Source organism: Nomia melanderi, chromosome 11, assembly GCF_051020985.1.
Source record: "Nomia melanderi isolate GNS246 chromosome 11, iyNomMela1, whole genome shotgun sequence".
NCBI lineage: Eukaryota > Metazoa > Arthropoda > Insecta > Hymenoptera > Halictidae > Nomia > Nomia melanderi.
In genome coordinates, this window is record NC_135009.1 from 15,076,503 (window position 1) to 15,102,999 (window position 26,497).

Below are 26,497 nucleotides of genomic sequence, written 5' to 3' on the forward strand. Positions count from 1 at the left end.
GGTCTCTCGTGGGGGTTCGAGGGGGTCTCTCGTTTAAATCTGGGGGTTCGAGGGGGTCTCTCGTTTAAATCTGGGGGTTCGAGGGGGTCTCTCGTTTAAATCTGGGGGTTCGAGGGGGTCTCTCGTTTAAAATTGGGAGTTTCTCGAAGGGGTCTGAGGGGTCTCTCGTGGGGGTTCGAGGGGGTCTCTCGTTTAAATCTGGGGGTTCGAGGGGGTCTCTTGTTTAAAATTGGGAGTTTCTCGAAGGGGTCTGAGGGGTCTCTCGTGGGGGTTCTAGGGGGTCTCTCGTTTAAATCTGGGGGTTCGAGGGGGTCTCTCGTTTAAAATTGGGTGTTTCTCGAAGGGGTCTGAGGGGTCTCTCGTGGGGGTTCGAGGGGGTCTCTCGTTTAAATTTGGGGGTCTCTTGTGGGGGTCTGAGGGGTCTTTCGTGGGGGTTCGAGGGGGTCTCTCGCTTAAATCTGGGGGTCTCTCATGGGGGTCTCTCAAAGGGGTCTTTCGTGGGGGTCTCTCATGGGGGTTTCTCATGGGGATTTCTCGTGGGGTTCTCTCGGGGGGTTCGAGAGGTTTCTCATGGGGGTTTCTCGTGGGGTTCGAAGGGTTTCTCATGGGGGTCTCTCATGGGGGTGTCTCATGGGGGTCTCTCATGGGGGTCTCTCATGGAGGTTTCTCGTGGGGATTTCTCATGGGGGTTTCTCATGGGGGTTTCTCATGGGGGTTTCTCATGGGGGTTTCTCATGGGGGTTTCTCATGGGGGTTTCTCATGGGGGTTTCTCGTGGGGTTCGAAGGGTTTCTCATGGGGGTTTCTCGTGGGGTTCGAAGGTGTTCTCATGGGGGTCTCTCATGGGGGTCTCTCATGGAGGTTTCTCGTGGGGGTCTTTGCGGGGGTCTCTTGCAGGATCTGTCGCCAGGGGTCTCTCGTGGGGGTTTCTCGCGGGATCTCTCGCAGAGGTTTATGGGGTTTCCCATACCGACTGTAGCTATTCGTAGAACCGACATTATCGACATAATGCGTGCATTAGTTTCTCACTCAGACTCCAGAGGTCTCTCGAACAGTTTAAAGGGTTTCTCACACCGATTCCGGAGGTCTCTCGCACAGGATTAAGGTACTTCTCACACCGACGCTGGAGCTTTCTCGAGGGGGTTCAAAGGGTTCCAGAAAATAGTTCTTTCTTGGAGCTTATAATTATAAACTGTCTTGAAAATAACTTAATTATGACTGCCGAAATGAGTCCCATAAAAGGCTCAAAAATTGAAGGCATTAATTCCACGATGCTCAAAGTAAAAAAGCTTTAAATTCTAGATCTCTTGGATCTTTATCTCTCCCAAAAATGGCTCAAAAGCTAGAAAGCTTTATTATTATTAACAATTAGTTACCGACATTATTGTTTACCAACAGCAGTAACCTTTTACTTCGCAATGCTCCGTCGGTATTTTATATCTTTAGAGTGTCATAGTATTTTGAACATTCTCCTATAGATGGCGCTGTTAATCCTATAAGCCGATGATGTAAATCATTAAATCTTGTCTATACATGTACTGCTTTTTAGAGTAGGATGTCAAGGTTTAAAATGTTTTAACTAAAATTGTACATTCCCTTTAATTGGTTCATTTTTTCTCTGATTTTAATTAACATGAAAATACGACTTAACCACTGATTGTCACATCACTGTGAACATCACTGCGTATGATGACGTGTCTGCAGCGCACCACGTGGATAGTATACATGACACGTCGCTTCCTACTTCACTCTGTGCCGCCAGTAAACGTTTACGGTATTCAGTGGTAGAGGGATTGGTTATTGCTGTGTGGCTTCCCAGAGCAGTCTTACTTTTTGTCTTCGTGAATGTTTAAAAAATTAAATTGAAGTTCCTTGTTTATTGAAGACTTAGGGGTAATAACAAATTATTGTAACACTAGCCTTTCTTGACTGATCGAATTTTATTCATATATTAAAAGCAAAGCAACAGAGAATACAATGGTGAGTAACTGTACAAGATGTTTTTGAAATTTTATGAATACATTTTCAATTAATATTCATGGTCACATTTCGTTCATTCTTTTAAGCCTCCTGCGCCTAGTTCTACCTCCGTTGGAGCCGCTGGTCGTTCGCCGAGTAAAGCTATAGCACCTAGAACAGGTGGTAGTGGCACTGTTAGGCAAAGGAAAACCACAACAACTGCGTCAACCAGGAGTAGAAATCCAGGTGCTGGTTCCGGTGGTATGTGGAGGTTTTACACAGATGATTCACCTGGCATCAAAGTGTAAGTACACTGTGTTATTGAGAAATTATAATTAATAATGCGAGTAAACTTGAGATACGATCAATATTTATACCTATGCAAGAGAAAGACTGATCCAAAGGTCTCAGAATCCTTTATCATAGTTCTAAAATGAATGTAAAGTGATTGGTATCTATAATGCAAAAAGAAATGTTAAAATATTTCAATTACTTTATGAAAATGCAAGTAATTGTACTGACAATTTAATGATTTATTTACAGGGGACCTGTGCCTGTGCTTGTGATGTCCCTCCTCTTCATCGCGTCTGTGTTCATGCTTCATATTTGGGGAAAGTACACGCGATCTTAAACTAAAAAATAGACTTTAATTTATAAGATTATAAGTGAAATAAATATAAAGAAATGTGTGGTATAAGTAGAGAAACCTATTGAGATTTAAGTTTCTACCTATAAAGAGAATCGATGTGACTTTAAAAGCATTCTGTCTTTTTAATGTGAATTCTTATAATTTATTCAAAGCAATTTTGAACGCTGTTCGTCATAAACTTCCATGCAATGGATCTCATGCAACTTGAACTTTCATCAAGAAGTTCAGACTTCAATGTGCAATCATGAACAACATGACTGCTATTTACTTTGCGTTCAACTGAATTTTGTAACATTTGTAAGGAGGGATCTAAGAAATAATTCTATTTCTGTATAATATACGATCAATATAAGACCTACTCGTTATTGTTTATAATGTTACTATTGATAATATAATGTACTTTACTACAATAAATTACTCTCGACCCAATTGAAATCTGTTTCAATATATAAACATTCTTTACATCCTGTCGCCTTTAATTTCTCCAAAAATCAAAAGACATCAAATCAAATTTTCCCCATCACGTCCATGGGATCCACCCCACACAGCAGTGTTTCTCATGTCATTCTCTACATTCAAAAATAATTCCCTTTTCCAATAAAAATCGACAAATTTCATTGTTTGATCCACGAGTGAATTATCAAACAATAAAATAACCGTAACGCTTCTGTTGGAAGCTTGATGATAAAAGCACATCTCGTCGAGTTCTCATCTCATTGTGAAATGAGAGACACTGGCAAGGAATACCGACCAGTGGGAGACGTATTCCAGCGAAAGAAGGATGAAGCTAGGGGGAGTGCGTCTGATGTTCCCGCAGTTCGACCGTCGGCTCGCAGGCACGTGATCATGGGTTTCTCGTTTTAGACTCGACATTGAATATTCCCTCCGTAGTCCTGCCGCTGGCTGCCGCCGGGTCAGGGTGGAACGTCGACCAGGTCCGCCCGTTTCTCGAGTTGCTACACGATGAGACTCCTCTCTCTCGAGGTAATCGTTGTTTCCTCCTAAAACGATGCACCATCGTTTCATTCCATCGCGCGAGCCCGAGACGCCGAATCCATTTGGGAGCCAACGAAACGACCTGTGCCTCCCGTTCACTGTGGCTCAAGATGCGATACGCGTTCGGCACGCGTACCGATCGCAACTTTTGACAATTATCGATAACGATCGAGACTCCATGGCGCGTTCATTTCTCGCGAGAGCCGCCTCCGCGGAAAGTGCTGACACTGGCTGTCGTCGGGAACATCGAGGAGCCCGTTCACGATGTTCTCACCGAAATTTCATGTCGGCCGAGCACCGACAGTAAACGGCGTGTCGCCTCCGATGAATCGCTCGCCGCGGTTAATTCTTTGCTGGACATTTTGAAAGACTCGTTCGGTTTCGGCGCCCGTTCGAAAAATTCAGAGAGGACCGTTGCCTCGTGACCGTGCGATGCAAAAGTTCCGAATAGCCAGGCTTAAGGAACGGTGAGTAAAGTCACGATTCCCCTGTGTTGTTTGTTGTGTCGTTGTTCTGTGTGACGAGTACATATATTCCTGTGCTGTAGCAGAGATTCCCTTGGAAATATTTTGAAACTGTTTCTAGAAAAATGTTGTCGGTAGAGTGTCCTGTTCGCACGGAGAGACAGCGGACGAATTGAACTGCATTGCGACGGTTGCGTTACCGAACGTGTTACCTAAATAATACTGATTAGGATCTATTCTCAGAGAACCGAGAGAGAGAAACACTGCGACGGGAACCTGTGTGCGACTGGCGAATTTGAATCGTAATCTCGATTCATGAAATTATCTTTTTGCATTTCGTTTCGACGGGAGTAACGAGCGAACGTGGATGCAGTATGAAGGTAGCGACACTGATGTTCCCTGATCATTTGTCAATCAATTTCTATAAATATATTGGGATCCTCGGATGTGTGACATTTTCATGCACGCGTCGAGGGGTAATCGATAAATGAAAGCTATCAAGGCGGGAAGGTACGTTGCGCGTGGAATCAAATCAAATCGGAAATATGTGTATCCATGGGAAGTACATTGTTCCTGTGTCACTTGCAATCTCTTCGTGTCCGACCAAAGTCGCGGTTATACTACTATCAATGTTTCACGGATAAAGTTGCAAAACTGTACGACGAATTTTAGTTTCGAGTAACGAATCGAAGAATTGCAGCTGACACGCTGCAGCGAGATTAACGCGTTCCGTGCCACGGAGATTTCAGTTGTGTTTTGCTTATGGATTATATTGATTTTTTAAATAAAATATTAACCTGGTGCACTCGAAAATTTTTTACTAGAAATATTCAACGTTTGATGATGAGGTTCTGTGAAACTAAGCAATAAGGAAACTTACATAAATCAAGAAGCTATTTTATTTCAGTACTTTATATATCAGGCGTTATATAAAGCTTAATATTATGAGCTTATAATTTCACTGTATCGAATCTAGTGACTGAGTCACCTCCAGAGTGCAAAGGGTTAAGTTATATTCAGGATTTAGTAATTTTATATATTCTGATATTGTCAAATTTAAATATTTTAAGTTATATTCAGGATTTAGTAATTTTATATATTCTGATATAGTCAAATTTAAATATTTTAATCAAAGATTAAAAATATTTTCATTATCTTTATTGGCACTATTTGAAAGGAACTAATGAAAGCATAAGTAAATTAAGAAACAAAGCTATTTTATAGAAATATTCCACTTATTGATGCACTATATGAAACTTAACCCTTTACACTCGAGAATATTTTTCTCAACAAATATTCATTATTCCCTGATGAAATATCAATAATATGTTTTACGACTAACATAAAGGAGGAATACCTTGCATAAATTAAGTAACTATTTTATTATAATATATATAATATTATATTATATATATATATTATATAATAATAATAATAATAATAGTTTATATAATAATGTATAATAATATTCTATATAACACTTTGTGACAAAGTCACTCGAGTGCAAAGGGTTAAATTACAAGAAAATGTGGAACACTTTCCATTGATTAATCATAGGTTTTTATCTCAAAAGTAATGCAATATTTTCTTTTTTTTTTTTTAATTTTTCAAGGTCAGAGATTCCATCACAAGAGTAACGCAATATTTCCTTTCTCGTTTCTTTTCGAAGGTTAGAGGTTCTAACACGTTCACGAAATAACGAGTTGATTAACGATTCCAGTTTCGAGAATAGTTCATCCGGCGGAGGGGAGGGCAATCAACGAGGATCAATGGCGGTCGATATTTTAGACGAGGACCACTTTGCGGTGAGCGCGATCGTCACCGTCGGCATGCAAATCATTTTCTTCACAATCGCGGCGACCTTCCAGCTGGACAAACTGACGGATTTCGCCGGCGGCACGAACTTCATCATCCTCGCCCTTCTAACGTTCTTTCTCGGCCAAGTGGGCAAGGTACTCTAATTATAAACCGCACCTGCACCCACGTGTCCCATGAGTGTACACGAATCGCCTAAATCATGCATCCGTTACGAGCACAGCGCAACGAATTTTGCGGATTATAAATAGAACGAATTCCAATATTTCCATTTATATACGTCTGATTTGATGCTGGTTCGGTTTATCGTTCACGGGTTGGAATGAATCATTTGGGATAGAACAGAGAAACAAGGAAATAAGAACACTGGGAATGTGAGATACAGAATAAAATAGAATGAGAGAACTTTGGTAGAGATAGCGTTAACTTGTCTGAATGTACTTTTATTCTCATTCTACAAATACTTTCTCATAGTTTTCTTCCTTGTGCAGACGTACGACAGCAGGCAGCTGATGGTCACCATATTCGTCTGCTTGTGGGGTGTCCGTTTGTCCGGTTATCTGCTGTACCGAATCATTAAGATTGGCCGCGACAAGAGGTTCGAAGACCGTCGCAGTAACGTGATCCGCTTCGCTGTATTCTGGACGTTCCAGGTAACTGAATCGATTCGACTGTACCTTCACTGCCGAATATCATACCTTATCGATTTAAGTGAGACCACTGCCGCATTCAGTGTCAATGTCAATGTTAACGCGATTAAGATTTCAAACGCAAGAAATATTCATTTATCAATTACTGGATAGTAAACATAAACATAGGATGAGTCTAGAATTGTTCTCTTTGTTGAATGAATTATTAATGACAAGATGATTGTATCAGATGGTTTTGTAATTTATCAGCAACTGCAACTAATTTTTATGGCATCTCTAGTAAAAATGAAAAATGCTGTAACACTCCTTCGACCTTTTATTTTTCTTCTCAATACAAAATTTGGATGTGTGGAAAATCTAATAATTTTTGGGTAGTTTCTTTAATTCATTAAAATATTTAATATTAGAAATTGTGCAATATTGGAGCCTACGGAGTTCAAAGGGTTATGTAATTCATATTTAATTTAACTTCATCTGTTGAAGACTGTACATTTCAAAGTATCTTCGTTATCAAAGGTTTAATTGTAATCTTACTGTTGCAGGCTGTATGGGTGTACATTGTGAGTCTACCGGTGATCATTATCAATTCACCGCGGCACAAAATTCCCCCTGCTCCCAAAACCATGACGTCCTTAGACAGCGCGGGCACAGGTTTGTTTGTGACTGGTTTGTTAGTGGAGACTTACGCGGACCTACAAAAATTCTCCTTCAAGCAGGACCCGGTGAACAATGGCAAATGGTGTAACGACGGTACGATTCATGGGAAAGAGAAGAAACGTTTGAATTTCCATTTATAATTGTGTAGTTGAACGATGATCTGGCTGTTGGAGCATTGATTTGATATTAACGTTAAGTATGATGTTTGTTACAGGTCTATGGCGCATGTCCAGGCATCCAAACTACTTTGGAGAGATAGTGGTGTGGTGGGGCATCTTTGTGATATCGTTGAATGTGATCGAGGGCGCGGAATGGGTCGCCATAGCTTCCCCGATTTTCACTACGTTCATTATTCTATTCCTGTCGGGAATGCCCTTGTTAGAGAGGGCTTCCGACGAAAGATATCGCGAGTAAGTGTCCATGGGTTCCATCCGAATAGTTTATTTGTTAACCCTTAGCACTCCAGATGGTTTTGTAATCTACCAGCAACTGCAACTAATTTTTATGGTAGCGAAAATTGAAAATGCTATAACATTTCTTAGATCTTTTATTTTCCTTGTTAGTGCAGAATTTGGACGTGTGAAAAATCTAATAATTGTAGGGTAGTTTCTTTAAGATCCATTAAAATACTTAATATTATAACTGGTGCAATATTGGAGCCTACAGAGTTCAAATGGTTAATATTATTCAAGATAACAAAGTTCTTTCACTTTGACCGGTTGAATTGATTCATGTGTTAGCCCCTTGTCTTGCAATATCCTGTCAGACACGAGGCGAAGATTTCTAATAAACATAAATGTCATTCAGCTGTGTTAAGTTTAAGAGAAACATTGTTTGTTCTTGGTAACAACTTATATGGTTTATACTAATCTTAGATGATCTAATCTAATCATAGAAAGAGAAATGGTTTCTTTGACTATATCATGACAATATCGTCAGACACGTGATGATTTCGAATAGAATTTGATAAACATAAATGTCACTTAATTCTTCCACGTCCAAATTGAATATTATATTTCTAGTATTGATCACAATGATTCCAAGTAAACGTAGACATAGAATAATCATAGAATTTGTCTCTTTCCATTGAATTGTATTGAACAAAATATCTCTATTTGCAATTCGGAAAGAAACCATAAGGCAAGGTGCTAAGAATCCATGGGGAGTATTGATTATTCAACTAGAATAATCTTCGCATGTTTCAGTAACGCCGAGTACCGTTATTACAAGCAGTCGACATCCCCGCTGATACCGATACCGCCATCGATCTACGTGGAGGTGCCACATTTCCTGAAATTCCTTTTCTGTTGCGAATTTCCGCTGTACGATTCATTGGACGTGAAGCCACGAGCGGCCGTGACCGAGTCAACGTCGATAAGCCTCGCGGCGTCCACGTAGCTATAGCCACACGCCGGGCATCCTAACCCCGAGTCCGGCGTGCATTCGAGTGCCATGGCTACAGCCAGCACAGCCTTTTAAACAGGTTGCTTCAGTTCCTTGTGTTTCAAATCTGAGATCGTTCTATCGAATTCTATCCAATTAATTGTCGTTCGCTTCACCCTCTCGGTGTTAAGAATCAAATGTTCGTCATCCTGCGCGAGGATGAAACGTTATACTTGTGTTTGTCAAGGATTTGTGGAACGTTGACGAGGCACTCGTGCGAGATGCATTAGATTGAAGATTGAACAGAATTAATGAATCTGTATCGTGAAAAGTATTTGCTTGATCTTGTAGAGCAAACATGAAGTTTCAGCTCTAATTGAATTCTGATATGTGAAAAATGTCGGTTCATATGGTCGTTCGTTTTGGATATAGATTTTTGTTTGATGTACACTGAACCGTTATTTATTATTAGATCGATGAATTTGAGGATTGTCAGCGATTATTGTTTCGAAGCAATAGAGAGTCGACGAACAAAAGGCGTATAAGAAACTGAGAATAATTGATCAATGGAAATTCGAATTGTAATTACACTACCTCGGGTATGATGTTCTCGGACTGGAAACGAGTTCATCATAATATTTAGACGAATAGTAAATAAAAAATGCCGAAGTAAATGTGCGATATTTTTAGAATCTAAAAAGCTCTATAGTTTGCACTAAGACCTTAAAGAGATAATTCTATATTTTTGTTCGTATTATTAAATGATATTTTTATGTGTAGGATACGAGGTTCAGTTTCAAGGAAAGTAAAGCGATTTAGAGAGTATTCAGCGATTCGTTAGTAATTCATAATTGAAAATATTTTGTGACCAGTAGGGACCATATACTGTAGATACAGTGTACTAGTTGCTACTTTTACACACCTTCAAGTCTGCCTTTCAGTCTGATTTCTCAGAAGCAACTGATCAGCATGTTAAGAGGAGATATATACTAAACTACTTTAAAGGGAAGAAGTATTAGTCTGTCGGTGGGAACTTAATTTTCACTCTTATGTTGCTTACGACACTCGGATCTAAAGTTATTGGAACAAAATTAAGTGTTACTTCTAAATAAGGTAAACGAAGATGTAGAGAAAACTATGTATAGAGTGTAAATTTGCTGTACAGCCAGAGCTGGATATAATATTTTTCAAAGTACATTAAACGGGGGAGTTGTTTAAATGATCTCCTAATATTTAATATTCAAACGTTTCTTAGTTTCCATAGACTGAGCGAGAAACTGCACATTTTATCTGTTTTTATCGAGCCCTCTCTCTTACGTATAAATATCGAAACCAATTAAGCGTTAAATTATAGCAATATACGACATATCCCAGTGCAGAGTAGATCGTCGTAAAACAAAAATTTCAGCACTAATTAATAAACGAAACAACCAAAAAAATAAAAACAAAGTATTATAAGCTGTATTCTTTCGTGTTAAACGCAACAAGAGTTCTTAATTTTTTATGACAAAGATCTCCAAGTATTAAAAAACGGTTATTGAGTTCGAAAGTTTTAGAAAGGGTACAGCTATAGATAAAAAAGTACGCCAAATTAGAAATAAAATGTTATATTACGAACGATCCTCGCGGGTCGTTTCAAATGTTTATTGTTATGTAAATCTCCAGATTTTAGATAATAAATGACAGTTGGTCCAACCATTGTTTTCTTATTCTGCCCCGATTTTTAAAAGTTCAAGCGTCGTGTTCATATTTCAAACGAAACAATAACAGGATTAAAATGAAACAAACGTAACGATCTCTAGTCCGTATTTTCGGGTGAATCAACAACGATCGATAAATTTCGTAAAGATCACATTATATTTATAAACACATTTTATTTGTTCGTATGTATATCGTTAATAAATGGTGATATAATAATAATGACAATGAAATGTATAGCGCCGAGCATAAAACGAGCAGTCATATTATTATTATTATTATTATTATTATTAATTAATATTATTATTATTATTATTATTATTAATATTCTTCTTATAATAATCTTACTGTACTGGATGTGCCTACCTACTGTGCTTGCAACGTTTATGGTCTTGTCCAACTGTTTTCCTTTCTCACGTCACTAATTTAACATTATTTACTTATTACTCCGTAATAATCCATAATAATAATGTAACCACGGGATGTTTAAACGTATGCGTTGTCCTAAGTATAAACAGCTCCACACACTAATTATTTGTTACTTTTTTTCCCCATATTTTTTTTTATCGTTTTCTTCGTTACACCGCGTAATAATCGTAATATCATCGTTAATAATAGCAAGCTACTTAAATATAATATATAATCCTCGTGTCCTCGTGGAATATACCGGGTGGCCGTTTTGTCGGTGTCGCCCGCGGCCATTCGTACAAAAAACTTCAATTCCCGTTCAATAACATTGTACATCAAAATGTCTGTTTCTCGTTTTCTTCGTTTTTATTTATTTATTTTCTTTTTTCTTTTCTCTCTCTCTCTCTCTCTCTCTCTCTCTTTCTCTCTCTCTCTCTTTCTTTTCATTTTTTTTTCGATGCGTGAAAGACACTTTGTATAATTTACGTAATGTAAAATTTTCTCGCACGTCCGAAGGAAAAAGTCGTCTAACAACATTGAACTAACCACGGGGCAGCACAGTGTTCGTAATTTATCATCATTATTATTATTATTATTAATATTATTATTATTATTAATATTATTATTTTTTGTTTCGTTTCATTTCAATATGACCGAAAGGAAACCCAGACAGAAGAGATCGATGTTTTGCCTGTGCCTCTTTTCACGTTTCAGTTTTTTATCTTTTCGTTTTTGTCCAGGGGGTTAAGGGTGGTGCTGGTGGTGGTGTTGGTGGTGCTGGTTTTGTGGGGTGGGTGGGGTGGTGGGGGGAAGAAAATGAAGAAACAAAGACAGGAAGGCCCCGAAGAATGAAGCTTGGGCCGGGACCAGACGTTGACGCGCCTTCTTCTCTACTCGGATTGCATCCGCGTATACATAATATAAAATATTTATAATCATATACAAATAATCGTAATATATAATATATTTGCCGTCGATCCGTAATCGCAAATGAGTCTTCGCTCGTCGGGACGTTGTCAATAAATCGTAAAAAACAGTCAACCCGAGGGGGGCTGTTACGCGTGGGAATGAATACTCGATGTGAGTTTGTCGCAGTGTTTTTTAAAATACATACATGTGTGTATATATATATATATATATGTATATATGTATATCAATACGACTCGCATCGCAAGTGAAGCAGCGGGTCGTACCAGAGAGACGAGAATTAAAAATAAAAAAACCGGTGACCATATTTTGTTCCACTGCTAAAAAGACGTTTCCCCAATCTGATGCATTAATCGACTCGAGGACCCCAAAGAATGTCCGGCGATCGCGGCCGTTGAAAAGCGATGATACGCCCGAAGAGAAATTACGATCGAGCACCAATGAATCAGAAAGGAATGTGTGTGTATAATACGAGCGGGTCGGCGTAAGGAGGTTCGCATCGACGTGCGTTTCCGGTCGTGACCGAGTATTTTCGGGGGGGTGCGAGGGGCTGATTGACGATCGAGTTGGTCTCCATTTTGAACGGCGATCAAAGAAAAACCGCGGGACATTGAACTAACAGAAAGCACGACGACTAAACGAAGATCATAATGTGATATACGGTACGTTGCTTGGAACGCTAGGTACATAACTCAATGTTGCACAGTGAGAGCCAATGGTGGAGAAGCGACCGCAAGACGTTCCTTCTCCCCGAAACTCGTCGAGGGATCGGTGTCGTAATGTTCATTACGTAATCGCAACTATTAACGATCTTGCTGCTGCTCCCCTTCCGTTCTTCCCTTTCCTTCTTTCCTTTCCTCTCTTTCCTTTCCTTTCCTTTTTAACTACTACACGCGCACATCTTGCAGTGTACAGATCCGCGTTTGGCCACTGTTCATAAAGATCTCACACCTGCGCCAGGCTATTGCATTTGATATATTGCAAACCTACAATTCTAATGACTTATGAGATAGCCCCGTTCTGTTTCCATCCTTTTCGTGTTCGAAATCGTTTGATGCCGGGGGAGGGGTGGGGAGGAAAAAGGGCCCCTGACGAGTCTACTAATATCTATACGTATAAGTAGAGAGCTCTAGAGACTTGAATCCACCTCCTTTCTCTATCGTATTCGAATTAATCTCTCGCATTCTCCCAGTTTCTTCTCCTTTATCTCTCTCACTCACTCACTCACTCACTCACTCACTCACTCACTCACTCACTCACTCACTCTCTCTCTTTCTCTCTCTCTCTCTCTCTCTCTCTCTCTCTCTTTCTCTCTCTCTCTCTCTCTCTCTCTCTCTCTCTCTCTCTCTCTCTCTCTCTCTCTCTCTCTCCCTCCCTCTTTCTCTCCACAGGTATTCCGTCTCATTCTCTCTCTCGATTTCTCTTCTCGCGCGCAACACACACGCAGCCAGGCACGCAACATCGTTTTACGTTTGGCCATTCGCAACTGAGACGCGTGTTCGATACACGCGACGTACATGCACACGCAGCAGACATACATACATACTTGCCCACCCTCTCCGCGTTACTCCCTTCTCCCCCCTTTTCACGTATTCAGATCACACTCTCTATTATTTTTTCACGGTTGAATCTTTCCTCATTCGAACGACATATATTGTTGCTTCTCGCCGGTTTCTACTGCGACAGCTTATTTCCCTTCCTTCTCTTTTTCTTTGTTCTCGTCAACCTCCTTGTCCTTCTCCATCTCCTTCTCCTCTTTGTCCGCTTTCTCCTTGTCGCCCTCCTTCTCCTCCTTCGACTCTTTCGACTCCTTCTCCTCCTCCTTGCCCTCCTTCTCCTCCTGCTTCTCAGGCTTGGGGAGGTGCGTGTTCATGTCCAGGGTGGAGCACATCTCGTCCCAATCCGGGAAGCATCGTTCCTTCATACGCGAACAGTGTCCGACCAGGTTCGGGCAGTTGTCTTGCATATAGTCCCGCAGACTGTACGGCGTGTCCTTGTCAATGTAGAGGATCTGGGCGAGGTGCGCGAACGCTACTACGTCCAACTGAGGAAATTCAAGTGTCGCGTTAGACAAGGGATCCGGGGGAACTTGTCGTTAACACGTTGCGTACCGGCTAATTTTCAGAAAACTGAATTGTGCGGATGGCAATTTTTACTGAGGTCAACTTATATCACTGTACATAGTAATATGTAATATGTATACATAGTAATCAACAAAACTCAGATATCATATTGTTGTGTAATATATTTTAAATATATAATTAATTCGAATTGAATTTTATATTTCTTCGATACTGTGGAAATGAGCGAAGTTGCTAAGTGTCTTTATACAAAAACGAGATTTCTCGTTATCGGTACGCAATGTGTTAACGCTAAAACTACCAGAGTCGAATGAGCCATGCCTGGTGTCTTCTTTTCGCATATTATTAGAAAGGTAACGAATGTTTCTCTGAGAAATTATTAAAGAAATTCATTTAGCACTACGCAAATTGTACTGTGAATCGATTAAAGTCTGAACAGATGCACTCTTGGAGTTTCTATAGTGAAACTTTCAAAAGTCAATTGAAGTGCTTGAAGCTACACAGTTTGATCCATTCCCGGATGATCCCGTGATACCTACCGTAGTCGGTTCATCCCCAAAGAAGAACGGTTTGTCAGCCAGCATGTCGGAGAGGACCTTGAGATCGTCGCAGCCGAATTGGGACACTTCTTCGGGGGTATAAACGCCCATACCCTGAGCCTTCACCTTTTTCGCGCTCTGAAACAAATCCCACTATACTTCACTACGGATGATCACAACGCTACGTTTTGTATTTTGCTTTCCTATTACTGTCAAGATAGGTTCTAAAGGCGTCTACGAGTGACTATCAAGCAGGCGCTCTATATCACACGGTCTATTCACCATTTACCTTATCTTTTCTATTGACAAACAAATCTTTCCAACCATATTCTTTCTTTTCTACGTATATATATATATCGAAGCTCCGAGAAAGGAAACGTGACTGAGAAGTTTACCTTGCGGCCGATCGTCAGCTTGAAGAAGAAATTCAGGATGCCGTTGGGGATACGAGTGCCGAGAACGTGTTGAAGGTTCACCTTGAAGCCCTTCAACACCTGATCGAGATTCTTGGTGCGCCAGCACATCACCACCCAGACTAGGTGGTTCTCGATCATCGATATCATCGCGTGGGAGACGCTGCGCTGCTCGGCCGTGAGCGCGGCGTCGAGATCCTTGCCGAACTTTTGACTCAACTCGCGGAGGATGATGGTGCTGTCCGCGATCTCCTCGCCGTTCAGCTCGATGAACGGCAGCCCTCCCTTCTTAGAACGGAACTTCACCTTGTGGTCCACATTCTGCAACAAACAAGAAAATAGAAATTAGTATCCTGCTATTCCAATTCCATTCGTTTCTTACTGTTAACCCTTTGTACTCCGAAGTTTTTCAATATTTCAACATTCTCTGATGAGGTGAAGACGATACTTTGTGAAACTCGACGAGAAATTCACGCGAATTGGCAAAGCTTTACGTCGATATTTCTCAGATTAACCAGTTAAGCGTGGAATTTAGTTTGAAAAATCTCTCATTGCGCAATAAAGGCGAATAATGAAGTCTCGAAAAATAAATAATCCATCGTTGAAAAGGTTAGCACCATTAGTCTATCGTTTAATTGCCAATCCTGCGTTCATGTAACATTCTAGATATGTATAACACAAATCCAAAGTAAAATTTACAAAATCGAATCCCTCATTCTCTTCCATAAGTTAGAAATTTTGGTTTCAATGGCGTTCAATGTTTTAAGCGTTTTAAGATGACGCGTATACTCGTCAAACAGTTAACTGGTTAATGCATTGAAGTACAATATTAAACATCAAACTTTATAATTTCACTGTATAAAACCAAGTGGTGAGTCACATCCCGAGTGCAAAGGGTTAATTGAATATTATTAATTCCTTCGAAGATTCACGGACCGCATTACGTTCGGCCTCCGAATTTCGTAGCCGTGCAGAAAAACGCCTTTGGAAACGTACATTCATTACACCGTCGAAGGACCATACGCGTATTGAATGCAAAGCATCCTTTTCTCAATGGGATCCAATTTGCATTGAATATTTAGATACTGCGCGACGTTCAAAAGTGCGCGTACGTGTGGGAAGCCTCCGCTATACAAGCGGAAAAAAAGACCGGAAAAAGTCAAGGAACACTAAGGGGCTTCGATAGCGTGGCCGGTAACACGCTTGCTCTCTCGGCTCGTCGCGGCTAGCTAGAGTTCGTGGCCCAACCGAAATACATGCATCGTCCACCCTTCGGTTTTCACGTTTTTCAATCGGGAATGATTTCTCTTCAGTTTTGTATTCGATTCTCCGTTCACCCCCGTTTTTATGAATAATAAGATACAAGCAACCTTCCTGTAACACGGTAAATAGGTTCCTAGAAAATGCTGCATTGTGTGAAATTGTATTATACGAGCCTCGTCGCTCTTCCCGTCATTATTGTAAGGTAATGTAGTGTTGAAATATGTTAACCACTTTCGATGGAAAGACGTGCTATGCACGTGACGTTTTTGTTCCAAAATTGCAAAATTTGAGTTTTCCAAAGAATTAAGATATTAGTGCAAAGAGTAAATTCAACAGAGTTCAATATATAGGTTACATAGAGAAAAAAATTTTGTTTTGAAATATGTTAAGCAACAATCATGTTATCTACTAATTTTTATTGTATTAGAGTGAGTTTCCCAGAGAATGAAGATATTAGTGTAAAGAGTAAATTCAACAAAGTTCAATATATAGGTTACATAGAAAAATATATTACCAGCAAGTGAGTGCTTAAACGTTATCAGAAGGTAATAAAATCCGGTACTCTGTTTGTACGCTCCAGTGCCACCCACCGAGCTCATCCACATGTCAATAAAACGATAGAGATATCCAGATAATATTCCCTTACAGGTGCATCAAGTTGCAATCGGATTGATAACGCGCGGATACGAGATTGCGAGGAGTTCACGCGTCGTTAAAGCTTCTTAGCCTCTCTCTCTCTCTCTCTCTCTTTCCCTCTCGTGTAACGTTCGCAGAACCAGAGTATAAACAGGAGAATCTTATGAGGCGATAAATAACGATGTAAAATTGAATTTGTAATTATCAGGTATTATGTAAACAGCGTTAGAAGCTGACTTCCATCGATTCAAGGAGAAGCGAGAAAGAAAAGCGCTTCGAAATCGACGCGGATGTGGTATTCCACTTTCTTGAGGATACTTATAACATAATAGTAGTTTACAATAGCGATTTTAGAACAGTGTCAATGAGAATTACCTAGATTTCACCAAAGCATATATAATAAGTAAGTAACTTTCTAGGTGCTCGGCTGAGCCATCTGTTCAGACTATGAATCTACACCGGGGTTTCCGGAATCGCACACGGATACGCGCGATTTTCTCCCCGCGGATACGGAATTAGGCTAGCGAAAATATCAAGTGAAACTTTACGACAGTTGGCACCGAGTACCAATCGTGGAACACCACTTCTTTTTCGTATCTCTCAGTTGATTTACAATTTATTTCGTTTACGAGACATTGCATAAATTACTTCGGCGCGTTGTCGACGTTAACGCGTTCTGCGCCATGTGTACCATTTATGGTACACATTTTTCTAAGGATTTTCTGTGAGACTTGCTTCAGAACACTGGTACACGTCGTGAAATAACCAAGACGTAGAGAGATGATATGAAAATATCTGAAGTCAGCAGAAGTAATTTAATACCGAGCACTGAAGTTGACTTTTCGAAATTCCTCTGTAGAAACTTTAACCCTTTGCGGACGAAGATTGTCAGAAGTATACAAAACCTGCAGATTCTGCTAAATTAAACACTGAATGCTTAAATCGTAGAGAATAAGGAAACTCTGTACTGATTTCCTGCTGTTCCAATAGTTAATCATTTGTTCGTAACTTGGTATTCCAAGCGTGGAAGTTCGATTTCAGCAGAATGCCGACATTCGTCCGCAAAGGGTTAAGAGTGCATCTATTGAGACTTCAACTGATTCAGAATTCAGTTTACGCGTTTCGAAATGAATTCCTTTAATAGCTTCCCAAAGAAGAAACTAAGTTTTTAATAATCGCGAAAGCAATCACGAATGGGTGATTTCTATTCGATAGTTCTATTGTCAATCTATCATTGAAAAACTTGGTGCACTTTACAAGCAAAATACAACCGCAACTTCCGGTGCGCGTTAACACAAAGAAAGCGTCCTTTAGATTGTACCTGAAATTTCTATCAATTTTTCATCCAGAGTATTACTATCGTCCACTCATGCTTATTTATTTGCCCGTTAAGTCACTCGTGAACCGGTCTCGCGAACAGTTCCGCGCGCGTCGCACGAGACATGGAGCATCAATTATGGATTTCAAGAATGCCTGCGCAAACGGAACGTCGATTTCTCGTCCGAAAGTTTCGGCGACGTTGATCGAAGATGTAATAGAAAGATAAAACAATCGGCGGACAAGTGGAACAACGGCCCATAGAAATCACCTGAATTAACTATACCGAAGAGACCGGGACACGGCGCGCGGTCTCACGAAAAGGGGAACAATGTCGCGCGATATATACGTGGGAACGATTCATCGGAAAGAACTCATCATCGCCGTTAATCAGCCGGTATTGAGTGCGGCTTGGCGCAAGGGTTGCACAGGGAAAGGGAAAGGGACGAAACGCGCGCGGAGAGGGGGGTCGCGTATTATGCTAATGCGAATTTTAGGGAGTAAAACGAGTCCGACGATACACCGTCGACGGAACAGAGACGAAACGAACGGGAGAGCGGAGAAAAAGAATGAAACGATCGAAGCACGACGGCAAACAGAGGAGAAGAGTTTAAACGGAGGACCGAAAAAGAAGCAAGACGCGCAACAGTAGCTGAAAACGGGCGAAAGAGAGCAAAGCGTATGCACGTGTGCACGCGCACACGCACGCAACCCCTTCGTCGTGGAGGTATTACGGAATACGTGTGTCCGGACCGTTGAACTCGTTACGTTTCAAACAATATTACGGAGAGCGACGATCGAAGGAAAGCGAACGGGGAAAAATGAGAAAAAGGGAGCGTAAAGATGGCGGCTCGAAGCCGTACTCGGCCTGGCTTCACCGAACTGCGAAAATCCGATAGCGCTAAGGGTTCGAACGGTTCGTTTCGAATTTTTCTCGGGGAACAGCGATCGTGTGAACTTGTTCTCGGTATCGCGATCATGGAAATTAGAACTATGGATTAATACGCCGCGAGAACCGTTAGGGGTGTGCGTAGACGCGCACGGCGTTCAATCTGGTTCGGCGTAAAATCGATGGAACGGTCGGTACTAATTAATTCGTGGGCCCACGCTCGCAGAGATGGCGCTGTTGCCGTTGCATCGCGTCTCGCCGATCGTTAAAACCTCGGCGCGCGACCGCTTCCACCAAAGAGCATAATAACCGAGGGAAAAAAGGGAAGAAGAAGGAGGAAGAGAAGAAGAAGAAGAAGAAGAAGAAGAAGAAGAAGAAGAAGAAGAAGAAGAAGAAGAAGGAGAAGGGAAAAAAGAAGAAAGAGCGCAGACCGAGCGGGAACACCGCGGAGACGCGTACCATCAATTCGAAGAGATGAAAAGTCGTGCGGTGGCAGACGATGGGTGGAGGAAAAATGATTGCCGGGGCAGCTGCCCTTCGTTCGCGATTCCGGTTCGGTTAAATATGCGCCGACTGCGCGTGCGCGTACACATGTTCGCCGCCGGCGGGATGAGGGCACTCGGATTGATGGAAACCGGTGTACACAAAGGATAAACACACGGTCGATGCTCGGTAATTCCTGATAATCCCCCGTTCCGGAATAAATCGACTACTGGTAATGGATGGCTACCGATCCTATTCTTCTAGGTGTCCACTCGGCACGAGGTACCGTGGACCGTTCTCTACCCGGTGGCGGAGAAAGAGGATCGAGTTTTCAGACTGGGAAGGAAATGAATTTGAGGAACCAGATGGTGGACGAGAATCGAAGATCGGATAGATTGAATCCCTAAGGTGGATCGGTAACAATGTTAACCCTTTGCGAACGAACGTCGACATTTTGAGATCAGATGTTCATATTTGGAAGACTAAGTCGCGAACAAATAATTTAACCCTCTATGGGCCGAATTTTATTTCGTGATTATAACAAAATTGATGCAGTATGACATTAATAAATATCAACATATGAACAGAAATTATTAGTGTATTCAATAGTTTTAGTAATTTTATTCAAACGAATGTATCTTGTAGCTTTGAAGTTACAACGACGTTGAACGTAAACTCCTGTGTATACGAAAGTTTAAGTTGACCAATTATTTAATGGCATTCGTCAGTTTTCAATAAAAAATTAAATAAATTAATTTAACCCGGTATATTGATGTGTGACTTCAAAGTCACACGGGCCTACAGAGGGTTAATTAGTGAAACAGCAAGAGAGCAGCACGTAGTTTCCTGTTTTTCTATTAATTAAGTAATTGATATTTAACTTCATCTGTTGAAGAGTTTGTACATTTTACTTGAGTTTGTACTTAGCAACGCTAAGTCGCAAACGAATGAGTTACTAAAACAGTAGATCGGTATGTAGTTTCCCATTTCCAATTATCTAATTGTCCATATTTCAAAAAAGAATCTTCGTCAAAGGGTTAATTCTATTCTTTTAGATGTCCGATAAAATGTGTTATCATCATAGACCGTATACCCGGTGTTCAGAGAGAAGAGGATCTCACCGTTCAGTCGCCTGGAAAGGAAATGAATTTGAGGAAGCAGATGTCCAACCGAGAACCAAAGTAGATCGAATAAATTGAGCCCCCATGGATAGCTACTGTTAATTCCATTCTTTCAGGTGTCTACTCGGTAACGGCGAAGAATGACTGAAAGATATCTCAGTCGATTTAAAAACGCATCTCGCATGGAAGGAAGCGCTATCCGCAAATCAAAGGAGTTCGAAGGCGAGAGTTCGAGTCGGTGCCGCGGTCAGGAAAGATTGAAAGAGAGACGGAAGAAAACGCCGAAGAAACGTCACTGCCGCCGAGGGGAGCGCCCCGCAAAAAAGGGGGCGCGGAGAGGAGAAGCTAGAAAAAACTACGGACCGAGGGGGGTGGCTGGACGGTTGACGGGGGGGAGGTGCATCGACGCGGACGGAGAGAGCGAGGAAAGCGCGGAGATTCGAGAGCGGCGAGGGAAGAGAAAGAGAAACGCAGAGAAAATCAGGGAGTGGTATAACGCGGAGGATCGAGGAGGGGCTGAAAAACGAGAAAGACCGAGAACAAAACAAAGTCGAGCAGGGCGGGGGTGGGGAGGGAGAGAGAAGGACGGACGGAGGGTGAATGAGTCGGTGGAAGGGAGAAGAAACAAGCTGGAGGACGATGAACTCTGGCGGTAGGCAGCTTCCGTCGCCAGGCAACGTCCTCCACCACCATCGGCGAGCGCCTCCTCCTCCTCCGCCACCGCCTTCTCCGTCATCGCCCCCACCACTCGCCTCCTCCTCGCCCCGAGGCTCCAGGCCGTTATGTCGTGGTATCGTACGTAGGCAATCCTCGTCATGGACGTAGTAGTCGTGTCATCGTCTTCGTCGGTGACGATCATGGTAGTCGTTGTCGTATTCCCACGTAGTTGTGGAGCACGCAGCCTCGTGCTGCGTATTGATCGCACGGGATGCTGTTGGTTTGCTGCTGCCGCTGCTCGCTGGTTGCTCCAGCGCGCTAGCTTCGAGCACGGTCCCACGGAGGACCAATAGGACCACCTCTCGGCTTTCTGCTCGGCTCGCTCTCGCTCCGCGATCGACGCCCGAAAACGGCGATAACGAATGCTACCACCTTGCTGCGCACAGCCACCCTCTCTTTCACCCCCTTTTGTCTATCGGTCATAGTGCAACGAACTTTTTCACCGGGAAGCCGCCGCGCGGCGGCTCCTCGGGACCGCTTCGATAAACAGCTTTCGCGATTACGATCAAAGTGTCCCGGGGCTCTGCGTGCTCCTCGTGGAGGATCGAATCGAAGTTTCGGCCGACTTGGAACGTTAGAAGAGAGTCTTCGCGGGGATTACCGGTGCACTGATTTTTGAAAGTTGGAATTATTATAACTGGTTCGTTCTAGGGTAATATCGAGAGTGGGAATTCATATTCTTAATAGTAGTTACGTTGCACTTTCGAGTTTGGAACTCGTAACCTGCGATCTACAAACGGTGTATACTTTTGTTTGAACCGTTCACGGTATAGTGTTGCGTTCGGTTAATATTCAATTCGGACGTGGAAGAATTAAGTGACATATTTATCAAATTCTATTCGAAATCATCACGAGTCTGACACGATATTGTCATGATATAGTCTACAGGATCTTCTAGAGAATACTATAAAAATTAGCAGTTGCTGACAGATTAGAAAACCATCTGGAGAGCTAAGGGTTAACCCTTTGAACTCTGAGGCTCCAATATTGCCCCAGTTCTAATATTAAATATTTTAATGAATCAAAGGAACTACCCTAATATTATTAGATTTTCTATTACCAATTATTACATTCTTATTAAAAAATTGAAGGTATGTTATAGCATTTTTCATTTTCACTAGAGATACCATAAAAATGAGTTGCAGTTGCTGACAGATTACAAAACCATCTGGAGTGCTAAGGGTTAATTAATAGGAAAACAGGAAACTACGTGCTGCTCTCTTGCTGTTTCACTAATTAAATTTGTTCGCGACTTAGTCTTCCAAATATGAACATCTGTTAACCCTTTGCCCTATGGTTTCTTTCTCAACCATGGTCGGTACAATCACCTTGTCATTAATAATTCATTCAACAAAGAGAACAATTCTAGACTCATCCCATGTCTACGTTTACTGTACAGCAATTGATAAATGAATAATATTTCTCGCGTTTGAAATCTACTACACTATACTACTACACTTTACACCAAGTAACGTTGAAAAATGCGATCGTCGAACCGACGGGTTGTTGCGAGTCGACGCTCGCAAACGCACCCTTACGAGGTGAAACGGGAATGCGGTTTTCCGTGGCAACCGAGGCGAAGCGGCTGTTAGAATAACGCGCCGCCGAACGGAGGCAGAGCGGCATAAATACGCGGGGAACAATGTTTCCATTGTTCGCAAATCGAGGAAAGCGCGCTTTAACACCTACACGCGCGCGCGGCTCGCGCGCAGAAAATATGTCGTTCCGCGTGCCCACGAAAGATCGTTTTCCGCTCTGTCTCTCAGAAACCAGTCATCAATGGTGGGGAAAACGGCGTTGAAAATACCGGCCGGGGTGAATGGTTGCATGTGAAAATAGTTTCACTACAAGGCTACCGGCGTCGTAAATGACCGACGGGAACCGATCGGCCGAAAACGAAAGCAAACGCGGCGGAGCGGCCGCACGCCGACTGCCAAGTCCAACGAACTTATGACTTGCCAGAGTTATATAGGGTGCGCCGCGCGATCCGACCGTGCCGCTGTCCGTTATTCAAGCGCTCAACCCTTAACTCTTTGCGGATGAGAATTCTTCGAACTTTTGAAACCTTTTCCTTAAAAACTGAGTTATGCATCGAACACTAAAACCGCCAAGCAGTTGAATCGAGTTTTTGAAATATGTTATTTTCTGAATAATTGTGCAAGGAATCAGAAATGGGTCATTTCGACCTGGTAGCTTGTGTTAACCCTTTGCACTCGGATGTTTCTTACTAGAAATATTTAACATTTCTTTACGAAGACGATGTTCTTTGAAACTAATTCGAAGAGAAGTCAGTACATTGAGGAACAAAGCTGTTTTATTCCAATGTTTCACGTATCGAGGCATTACACAAAGTTTAACAATAAATATCACATTCCATAGTTTTACTGTGTCAAATCAAGTGTGAGAGTCACCTGATTTACAGTAAATCTATAAAATTTGATATTTAATATTACCTTATATAAATCATCAATTTAAAAAATATTAAAATAAAGTAGCTTTGTTCCTCAGTGTATAATTTCTCTTCGAGTTAGTTTCACAAAATATTGTCTATCTCATCAGAAAATGTTGAAATATTTTTAGTGAAAACCTTTCGAGTGCAAAGGGTTAATCGAATGATTGAATTATTTGCACGAATACTTTAGTTACTCAAATAATATATTCTGTATATGATTCTGTTCCCGATATTCAATATTTCGATACACAATTCAATTTATTAAGCAAAGAGCTTTCGAAGGGTTCGACTATTCTCGTCCTCGAGGGGTTTTCTAATCAATGGCGGCGATCCTCTAGTTTCTGTAACTGGCTATAACGGGAACGCTTGGCGAAGGAAAAAGAAAGTGAAACAGCGTACTCTACACAGCTGTACAAAGTATTGCCCGATTATTCCGGCACCCGATGAGTCAGGCAATTTCGTGAATGAATCCTCGCTGCCCGCCGTGGACGGCCCTGAACCGTTCAATTTACGAGGACTCGCTATTCTAATCGCGCGGCGTGCACACCGCGGGGCCGAAATTATTATTTGACGCGCAAGGATGAGTCACGTGAGTAGACCGTGTGACTCAGCCAGGAAACAGATACCAGACCGTCGCGTAATTCGTGTCGTAACCGGAATCTTCGGAAAAGTTTCCTTCCTATTTCACGACGTTGCGCCTGCAACCGCCAGCCTTTATCTCGCGGGGCGCGTAACGCGCGATGGCTTCCGCACGAGCCGAAATTCAGTCGCTGAGAAGCGTATTCGATCGTTCCGTATTTCCCGATTTTCCTAAATTTCACTGGAATAATCATTACTTTTCAGTTACTTAAGAATTCACTCGTTTCTTCGTTGTTTCTCAGTCAGCTCTTTTTACAGCTTCTGAATATATTTAATCATTTCAGAAGCCGAAACAAGAATTTCCTCAAATTCTCTTTTCTGGGCACGACATCGCGTTGGGTTCCGAGCGACTCGTACGCGCGGCACATCGAAAGCAAAACGATAGGAGCAATATCAATAAAACACAGCTCGTGTACACGGCCGCCAAGGAAACTGTACGGGGTTAACGAACGACCCTATCGCTCGATCGTGTCCAACGACGAGACAAACAGAGGAAGATGGAAAGATCGTGCTGACCGAGTCGTGTGCACCATAAATATTCGTAACAGACGTCCCATCGAGATATCCAGAAGCTGTAAAACGAGTGGCTCTCCTCCGAAGACCGGGAGCAGACAGAGCTGGTCGGCTCTCCGTTTCTCAATTAACACTTTAGGCGGCGAGCTAATTTCCTCTTATCTGTTCGCGCGTGCGTGTCACGCGATAAACCGAATTCTTCTTGTACGTTTGATACCGTCGGTCACCAACGGCTGGAAATTTTCTTCAGTTTATCGCTGGCGCCTGAGACAAACGCGGCCCGAATGGACACCGCTTTACGTAACGCCTAATAAAACATTAGCTGGCTGATTGGTACGTGCGTTACGATTCGATGAGATGAGATGAGATTCTAAAAGATGATTCTCTTTTTAAACCCTTATGATTTACTTCTCAATTATGCTCGATCAAATACCTTCGTCGTTAACTCCTTGCCGTACTAATGGCGACTGAGACTCGCGATGAAGATTTCTAGACTAATTTAACAACAATCAATGTTGTTCATTGCCCACGGATCAAAACATAACTATTTCGCTGTTATCAATGTATTCTCATCAAATGAAATTTCTGCTTAAAGTAGAATGGACAATTTTGCTGCTTTCATAATTCACTCAATTAAACGATGATTGTTCGCAAACCTTTCTATATTATAAATAACGCTACCCATTGCGGTGACATTCAGTTTGATGAACGTGCAATGACAATAATCCAATTCAGTCAAATGACTTAATATTGCATTTTTACCATTTTGTGTATTTTGCTCTATGAAATCGTGCGACGTTCAACGTGTTAAACAGGGTCACGCCACTTGGAATTTACCTTACGATTGAACCGCTAAGGATCGTACCGTATTCCCGTAGAATTCAGAAGAAACGAACTAGAAAAGGACGAGCACTAGAGCTACTCGGGAGTGATTTATTCGCAGCGACTTCTTGTATCCACACGGAGCCCCTTTGCAATTCGAATAATTGCAAACGAAACATTCCGATACCCGTAACTTTGACCGCGTCCGGTGGTTCCAGTGTTAAGTAAATTCCAGCGCGTTTCGCGTACTCGGGCGACAGCGTCGTTCGTTAACGGTCGGATAGTTAGCGTGCAAGTCGGAGAACGTGGACCACTTTCAGCCCTCTCCGTCGCGTCTTTCAGAAAGCGCGGAGGAAGAGTTCGTGGGCGGTCGAAAGGTCGCCGCGCATCAAAGCGAACGGGCCTCGGCCATTTTGTCGGGCGAAACTGCGCATTGTCCGCGGAGCGCACGCGAAAAACCTGGAGGACTCTCCTTCCGGGCCGCGTATCCGTCGCGTATTCTTCTGGAAAAGTATCATCGTCATCAGCTATTGTCGGCCGGCCAGTAATTCCGCGTTTCCGTTCCTTTTCGCGGCCTCCGTTGCGTAGGATAGGGCGGTTAACGACGGGAACGCCGGCTGGGTCTCCTTTTCACGTTAAACAGCCATATCTTCGGAGAGGCAGTCGTCCATTGTCGTTTTCGTGGTGCGCGATCGTTAACCCGATTTCCGGTCAGCCGACCCCCCCTCTGCTAAACTTTCGCGACGGTCAGATTAACCTGTTGTCGTCTGGGATATTCGCGACGGAGCTCGAAACTTCGATCGTTCGCGAGAAACGGGGAGAAACGTTTGATTCGCTCGAACTACATGTTAACCCTTGCACTCGAAAGTTTAAGTCTAAGTCGTGGAAAAACGATCTAATTAGTCGAACGGTAAAAGATCAGCACGTAATTTCCTTTCTTTCTATTAATTAAGCAATTGATATATAATTAAGCTTCATATGTTCAAAGTTTTGTATGTTTCGAAGAA

General features: G+C 42.1%; 4 protein-coding genes and 1 long non-coding RNA gene across 10 annotated transcripts in view; 2 read left to right on the top strand and 3 right to left on the bottom strand.

Moving 5' to 3' along the window:
• Positions 1–1,696: 1,696 nt before the first annotated feature.
• Positions 1,697–3,036, top strand: Sec61beta (Sec61 translocon subunit beta). Its single transcript, XM_031988366.2, has 3 exons — positions 1,697–1,979; positions 2,066–2,262; positions 2,502–3,036. The coding sequence occupies exons 1-3, from the start codon at positions 1,977–1,979 to the stop codon at positions 2,587–2,589; spliced, it is 288 nt and encodes a 95-aa protein (XP_031844226.1). The 5' UTR covers positions 1,697–1,976; the 3' UTR covers positions 2,590–3,036.
• Positions 1,921–2,554, bottom strand: LOC143175082 (uncharacterized). The gene is made up of 2 exons (XR_012999713.1): positions 2,481–2,554; positions 1,921–2,413 (listed from the first exon to the last, which is right to left on the bottom strand). It is a non-coding gene; the product is annotated as an uncharacterized LOC143175082 (long non-coding RNA).
• Positions 3,037–3,424: 388 nt separating the features above from the next.
• Positions 3,425–10,267, top strand: LOC116432092 (uncharacterized). 5 transcript variants are annotated; one of them, XM_076372136.1, is made up of 7 exons: positions 3,433–4,070; positions 4,189–4,447; positions 5,788–6,019; positions 6,374–6,535; positions 7,075–7,282; positions 7,404–7,599; positions 8,395–10,267. In XM_076372136.1, the coding sequence occupies exons 3-7, from the start codon at positions 5,837–5,839 to the stop codon at positions 8,585–8,587; spliced, it is 942 nt and encodes a 313-aa protein (XP_076228251.1). In that variant the 5' UTR covers positions 3,433–4,070; positions 4,189–4,447; positions 5,788–5,836; the 3' UTR covers positions 8,588–10,267. The 5 variants fall into 5 exon arrangements, with proteins under 5 accessions (XP_076228250.1, XP_076228251.1, XP_076228252.1 ...); XM_076372137.1 differs by having other exon boundaries at positions 4,206–4,447; XM_076372135.1 differs by lacking the exon at positions 4,189–4,447 and having other exon boundaries at positions 3,425–3,591.
• An 829-nt stretch (positions 10,268–11,096) lies between these two features.
• fax (failed axon connections) overlaps positions 11,097–26,497 on the bottom strand; it is a 44,984-nt gene continuing 29,583 nt past the window's right edge. Inside the window, exons 2-4 of one of the 2 annotated variants that reach the window (XM_031988368.2) lie at positions 14,621–14,959; positions 14,226–14,363; positions 11,097–13,649 (exon numbers count right to left, since the gene is read on the bottom strand). In XM_031988368.2, the coding sequence (XP_031844228.1) occupies positions 13,293–13,649; positions 14,226–14,363; positions 14,621–14,959 (834 nt within the window). In that variant the 3' untranslated portion in view covers positions 11,097–13,292. Of the gene's footprint in view, positions 13,650–14,225; positions 14,379–14,620; positions 14,960–26,497 lie in introns of both variants that reach the window. The other variant, XM_031988367.2, reaches the window with a different exon arrangement.
• The window catches only part of Evi5 (ecotropic viral integration site 5), a 63,470-nt gene continuing 51,802 nt past the window's right edge, over positions 14,830–26,497 (bottom strand). The window contains exon 11 of the transcript XR_012999702.1: positions 14,830–14,959. The gene's annotated coding sequence lies outside the window, so the exon portion shown is untranslated. The remainder of the gene's footprint in view (positions 14,960–26,497) is intronic.

Coding starts and splice junctions, on each gene's coding strand:
- Sec61beta (XM_031988366.2), top strand. Junction 2,263..2,501: donor GATTCACCTGGCATCAAAGT/GTAAGTACACTG, acceptor ATTTATTTACAG/GGGACCTGTGCCTGTGCTTG.
- LOC116432092 (XM_076372133.1), top strand. CDS start 4,036: ATGCAAAAGTTCCGAATAGCCAGGCTTAAGGAACG. Junction 6,536..7,074: donor CTGTATTCTGGACGTTCCAG/GTAACTGAATCG, acceptor TTACTGTTGCAG/GCTGTATGGGTGTACATTGT. Junction 7,283..7,403: donor TGGCAAATGGTGTAACGACG/GTACGATTCATG, acceptor TGTTTGTTACAG/GTCTATGGCGCATGTCCAGG.